At 31.6% G+C, this 7,152-nt stretch overlaps 1 protein-coding gene across 1 annotated transcript; it reads right to left on the bottom strand.

Moving 5' to 3' along the window:
- Positions 1 to 5,750: 5,750 nt before the first annotated feature.
- Positions 5,751 to 6,627, bottom strand: LOC133306614 (mitochondrial import receptor subunit TOM9-2-like). The gene has a single exon (XM_061506935.1). It carries the CDS (start codon positions 6,434 to 6,436, stop codon positions 6,173 to 6,175), a length of 264 nt encoding a protein of 87 aa, XP_061362919.1. The 5' UTR covers positions 6,437 to 6,627; the 3' UTR covers positions 5,751 to 6,172.
- Between the last annotated feature and the right edge of the window lie 525 nt (positions 6,628 to 7,152).

Below are 7,152 nucleotides of genomic sequence, written 5' to 3' on the forward strand. Positions count from 1 at the left end.
ACTTTATATTCTTAACTTAGACATTTTTCTAGGAATTATCATATTTTTCTTATAATTTTCGTAGCACTTTGCCAGTACGGATTTTATATGTAGCTAGTATTAGTTCTGACATCACCGCTCATTATTCTTTCTCCAAACTTGATATTCTTGACCTAGATATTTTTCTAGGAATATTTAAATTTTTATTATAATTTTTCGGGATACTTCACCGGTACACATTTATACCGTGAAGAAGAACCAGTATTCGCACTTTTCATCAGAAAAATGGTTTAAGCATTATTTGACTTTCTAAATATTACCCTATCATAATTATGCATAATCTTTATCAAATCCATGCTTCGGCACTGATAATCTTATTTTATTAATTATTTAGCGGTGCAGGTTCTTACAAATTACAACTTGGAATAATCCTAGCATAGCTACAGTTGTATAGTAGAATATATATAGATAAAGATTATTTTTTATATGGAATTATAGCATAATGTTGATGTATTGCCATACATCTTTCCCTAGAGAGTTAATATATCTTTACTTCTTTAGCATTCGACCTAGAGTTGGCAAAAATGAGCCAACCCATCAGGTTGGCTCGTAACTCGTAAAAAATGAGTTCGGTTTGGTTGAAAAAAATGAGCTGCCAACCTGACCAGAGCCAGCTCGGAAAAAAAAGAGCCAACCTGCGGATCAAACGGGCCAGCTCACGGGTTGAGTTTTTATTTTTATAAAACATACAAAATATAATATACAAAAAATGGACAAAACCCACACACGCTGTTGTAAGAACCCGCACCGTTAAATTAAGAACTCAAATAATTAATTATGAGTTTATAAAATAATACCATAATTGACGTAGAATAAATATGGGAAGACTTAAATAATTATTATAAGAGCTTAATAACACTGAAAGTCACTTTTCTGATGAAAAATGCAGATATTGGTTCTGCTTCACGATATAAATGCGTAGCGATGAAGTATCCCGAAAAATTATAAAAAAGTATGTATATATTCCTAAACTAATATTTAGGACTGGAATATCATGTTTGAGGTCATATAATGAGAAATGATGTCAGAACTAATGCCAGCTACTTATAAAACGCTTACCGGCAAAGTGCTGCGAAAATTATAATAAAAATATGATAATTCCTAAAAAAATGGCTAGGTACAGAATATGAAGTTTGAGATTAAAATTATTAGAGGATCTATTAGGATTAATACCGTTGGATTAATTAAGTGTGGATATGAATAACATGGTGCACAATAGCCTAGGTCAAATTTTGAGTTTCTCTACGTGGGTTCCTTGTGCTCTTGGCTTCCACCTCTCTACCATGTCCCTTCTTACTTGAAAACCTCTCAAAAATTCCCACCTTTCTTGTTGATTATTCCTCTTGGACCTTCTATACACTTGAGAGCAACCTTGGTGAGGGAAAAGGTTCCCCAATTCTGAGTTACAGCCATGGAGTTGTGAGAGTTGAGGGTTGTCCACTGATTTTTGAAGGTGAAAGCCATTTTCTTGTGCATTGTTCGTTCGAGAAGTGATTTTATGAATGAAAGAAACAAACTTGTGGAATCAAATTCGTGGCCTGGTAGTGGCAGAACTGTAGGGGGTTGTGGGAAGCTCCAAGATCATCCTTTTCCTCTGTTTTGAGAGCTTGGTATACATTCCCAACCTTTGTTCATGATTTTCTATGTTAAAGATCAAGTCTTGGCATGTTAAATGAAGATATTAATTAACCAACACGAACACTTGCTTAAATGTGTCTAAAAATGCATGCTTGGACGTCTGGAAGTGTTAAAAATGGAACCTTGAAGGGATATCTTCGCGAAAATGCAAAACTGCATTCTGTCGCGAAATATCCGGATATTTGGTTGGTGATATCCGGATATGGATATTCGGATATTGGGTTTGTAAATATCTGGATATGGATATCCGGATATTGGATTTGTGAATATCTGGATATTGATATCCGTATATTGGGTTTGTGAATATCTGAATATTGATATCCGGATATTGGGTCTGTGATATCCGAATATGGATATCCGGATATTGGGTCTGTGATATCCGAATATGGATATCCGGATATTGGGTCTGTGAATATCTGGATATTGATATCCTGATATATCCCCGAGGAATATCGGGATGTTCTGAAAAAAAAATCATGTTTTGAGCTATTTTACCCAAACAGAAGCGTGGGTTGAGTTTCTGGACCCTTAAATGATTGTTATGAACCTCTGGAATAATTTAATTAAGTTAGAACCAATAATATTAAAGGCTTATGGATCTGAGAGAAGCATACGGTCATTAAACGAAAAAGGAAACGTTGTCGTAATGCAATAAGCTTCTAGACTATGAATATTAATTATATTTCTGGTATAAACAGACCTTGATTCTACTGTTTGCTGATCTTTGAGCTGCTGTTTGGATCTTGAGCTTGATCATACTTCTTGACAGGTAAGTTTCGTGTTCTCAGGGTTAATCCCCATTTGTTTCACCATACTCCAAGTGGGAGATGGTAGTTTTATGTGGTATATATGCTTATCTGTTATTTGAGATGATGAAATGATGCACTCATATATATATATATATATATATATATATATATATATATATATATATATATGTTATGTGGTGTGTTACACACAAGATGGTAATCCTTGAGTGTAGTGTGGAGCTGCACAAGATGGTAACCCCTGAGTGTGGGTATAAGGTATCTGCCTTATGCTTCTTATGCGTGTAGCAGACGTGCATAAGCCATGCATTCTCTGGCTAGTAGACTTGTTAGCACACATGTATGATATATATATGTTGCTGCATCATCTGATTATATTATTACTGTTGAACTGTTATCTTTGAACTATTATACCGAAGTGAGCTTGGGGCGGAGGAACTCGTCGAGAACCCTTGCTTACTGAGATTTTTTTTTAGAGATCTCACCCCGTGTGGGGCACATTTTCAGGTACAATGTCCATGTGATAGATGTTTCCCGAGGCAAGAGGCCAGAGTAGAGTTTATTTGAGATTATTGTTGAACATATGTACTTTGTTTACGTCATAAGATATGGACGTTGGTCATGACTACGCGATGTAGCGTCATGACTTAGTATTTATTTATGACATTGAGGCATTGCAAGATTTTATTTGTGGTTTTGCAATTACATAAGGATATAAATGGATTTTATATTGATATGTTAATAAGGAAAAAGTGATCTTGCATGTTTTATAACTTAATTTAATTTAGCTTCCGCATTTAATTGAGTTGCGCTTAATACTGTAATATGATAACAATCCGGGTATACACAGGGTGTTACATCTATCATCGTCTTCCTTCCTTCTCTAAACCTAAGTGCCTAATCTTCTCACATCGCTGCCTTTTTTATATTGTTAGGCTGTATTGGTTCTGTTTGGTTCAAATATCTTTCCCACTTGATAGCAAGTGATTTTGATTGTTTCTCGATGTTGATACAAATTTGATGTGAAAAAAATTCAAAATTAGAACATTTTGTTTTTACTTCTCATTCTGTAATTGTATTTTGCTTTTTTTTTTTTATAAACTATTATGTAAAACAATTGTATTGTTTAAGCTGATGGAAGTTGCATAGTTAGTGCATTAATACTACAGGTTCATTTAAATAGACTAAAAACGAACCAATCCACGAGCCATATTTGAGCCAACCCGCAAGCCATTTTTTCAAGCCAACCCTAACCCAGTTCAGGTTGAATTGAGTTTTTTGACTCATTTTTTTTCGAACTAACCTTAACACAACTCATTTTTTTGGATTATATATGGGGGTTGGCCAGGTTGAGCTGACCCATTTTACCGACCTTAATCGGACCTTTGCATCGTCTCTTTTCTACAATCTCTTTCTGATGTACGCATGAGCGTGTTGTTAGGCTAAAAGATATCTTCATGCTTATAAAACATTTGTTTTCTTTTAAAATTGTAACTACATGTGTGAAATTGATAACCAATTGATTTATTTCGAAGATAATGTTGTCTGAGTGCCTTTTTGTCTTCTTTTTTTTTTTTTTAATATTTGTATCCAGACGTATCTAATCAGAATACTTTTTCTAGAAACTTGTAGTATTATAGTCGGTGATAAGTGGTCTTAATAGTTGAAATTAGAATCACAGTTGGGCCATTGCACCTTTTGCTTTTCCTTTTAACCCCAATAAGAAACACATGCATATAAAACAACGATATAAGTATAAGGCCATTAGAATTGATTTAATAGTAAAAAGTTTAAAAAATTTATATTAAATTATGTGTTTCATTTTCACCTTTAAATTATCCCCCCCCCCCCCCCCCCCCCCCCCCCCAAAAAAAAAAAAGCAAGAGACAAAAATAAAAGGGAAAAAAATTAAAAATCTTGGGAGAGACTTTTAAGTTGATCAAATGGGACCCCAATTCCCCATTTAGATTTTTTTTTTCCCAAGCTTTTGAAGCTTCCAGAATGAGCTCGAAAAAGCAACAACGAATTTCAAATTTGATTCCCAATGTTTATTGCTAGAGCCTTTAAATTAAGCCTTGCCCTTAGGCAAAATGGTAATGCACAGCCTTATTTTTATCAAGGGAAAAGTTCAAAAATCTCTCTATAACTTTTCTCATAATCATTTATTCTTTTATCAAAATTTTGATCTTATTTTCTGACTTAAAGCTTTTTTTTTATCATTTACCCCTCTAAGTGAGGGAGATAAATGATAAAAAAAACTTTAAATCAAGAGAATAAGTAATAAAAAAAATTTAAATAAAGATGTAAATGATTCAAAAAATTTGTGAGGAGGATAAGTGATAAATGAAAAAATTCATAAGAGATTTTTTTTTGAAGTTTTCCTTTTTATCAAATAAGATAAGCTACCAAATAAAAAATAAAAAAACTAAGCAAGAGGAACCCAGAAACACGAAAAGTGCGAGTTATCTATAAAGGTGATAGGACTTGCTCCTTTGCCAATAAAATAACTATAAAACTGAAAATAGTATAAAAATGTTACTTTTTATCATATTTAGTAAATAATTAATCAAATACTTGGTACAAAAATATAACAACAGTCAGGTGAGAATTTTTAGTTTTTAATAATGAATACAAATTCTGGATTGACTTGAATAATAAAATTTAATATTCCTACTTTTAATTTTAAAAATAATATTTATACATATAAAATAATATCTATGCATATAAAATCAGAACCAAATAAAAAGGTAAAATTCAAAATTCAGACATAACCTATAAACTTTAAACAGATAAAATTAAAGGATTCATTTTTTATAAAGTTAATTAGATAACTTTGTATAATATTTATCAAAACATATTATTTTGGGGCGAAAAAAAATCATGAGTGAAAATTATGGTATGATTATAATTATAATTTATTTCAGAGTTATAATATTTTTATTATTTTAATTTTTAATTTTTCAACCTAAAAACGACATTATCATTTGAATAAATATTAAACCAAATTAAAATAAAGAAGCTAAAAAATTTTCCGTCTTTATTAACAATAAATATTAACACAAAATAAATATTTTTCGTCTTTATTAAAAAAATAGGTAAGGGAATACGATTCTGTATTAACACAAAAGCAGAGAATGAAAAAAAAAAAAAAAAAAAAAAAAAAAAAAAACAGACACACTCCAAACGACTACTTAATCTTTTACTCTTATTTATAATCTGAAAGAGAACCAAAGAAGTAAGAACAATTCAGCTTCTCAACCTGTGAAATACCATCTTAATTGAGCTATTAAATTAAGTAGCAAATAAATAAAGGGTTATCTTTATCTCATATAATTTTATATGAGATAAATAATTCTCCTACACATATAAAAAGAGTTGGGTCTCATCACTCTTTTTTTTTTTCTCTCCTCCCTTTTATGTGTGAGTCCCACATATACTTTTATTTTTACAACATGAGATAATTTTTTTCCTACAAAATAAAAAAATATATCCCATATAAAATTCAGCATCCCGCATTAAAATAATTAATAAAAGGAAAAAGTATTTATTATTTTAGATAAACGCGCGAGAATACACCACTTCTCACTGTATAAAACGCTACAGATCATAAAATTATTGCAATCAAGGAAACCTGGAAGCATAACCACATTGTTCTCTGAAACAAAAACAGATCTGAGAAAAGCAGAACCACATTGTTCTCTGAAACAAAAACAGATCTGAGAACCTGATCACTTAGGTTGAGCAACGGTGGTTGGGGTTCCGAGGAGGCTGGCCTGCTGGAGCTCGAGGTCGTTGAGCTGCTGCTCGCGGTCCATCTCGATGATGAGAGGGACGACGAGGACGAGGAAGGTGGTTCCGGCGATCCACGTAGCCTTGCCGGTGCTTTTGAGGAGCTTCTTCGCTACGAAAGCGGCGTCGCTGGCGGCTTGCTTGCCGCGTGAGACAAGAGGGGAGCGTGAGATCTTGGTGATTATGGAGGTTTGGTCTTCCATTGAATGACTCTGCGACACCAAAGGAACAAGACAAGGAGAGTCAAAATTGCAATCACCAACCACTTAGGGTTTACCCTCTTCTAGGTTTTTGTAAATTTTATAGTTCCTTAGCGTTTGAATGGTTTTCCTTTTTTTCTTTTTCAAAAGTTTTTTTTTAGAAAAAAAAAATGTTTTTTCATCGTAAGTTTGTTTTGATATCTATTTAAAAAAAAGTATAAATAAAAAAAATAATTTAAAATTTTACTTTTTTAAAAGTTAAAATTTTTATTTTTTAAAAAATAAAAGTTAAAAATCATTTTTTTTTTTTAAATTCAATATTTTTTTTAAAATTTAATTTAAATTTTTATAAAAAAAGATTTCTAAAATAAACAAGGTATAAAAGCTATTTTTTTTTAAAAAAAAGCCAAATAAATGGATTCTTAATATTTATATGGGTGTTATTCCTATAGTGAATTATTCAATATTTTTTTGAGAGATTATATTTATAATTTTTTTTTTGTTTACAATGAAATGGATTAGATTGACAAAATTTAACCATTAAAATTTGGTTATAAAATATTGTAAAATGATTTGATTTTTGTAAAATATTTTTCATGATAAAGGACATGGATATTGTAAAATTTACCAAACTGAGTACTCAACCTCTGGATTGGCCTTATGTGGTGGTTGACAAAACTCAAAGACAAGTTCAATGACAGCGAGGGAATACCAGGTGA

This window comes from Gastrolobium bilobum, unplaced genomic scaffold, assembly GCF_033153095.1.
Source record: "Gastrolobium bilobum isolate Gb01-03AN ecotype WA unplaced genomic scaffold, APGP_CSIRO_Gbil_v1 utg2894, whole genome shotgun sequence".
In the NCBI taxonomy this organism is placed as follows: domain Eukaryota; kingdom Viridiplantae; phylum Streptophyta; class Magnoliopsida; order Fabales; family Fabaceae; genus Gastrolobium; species Gastrolobium bilobum.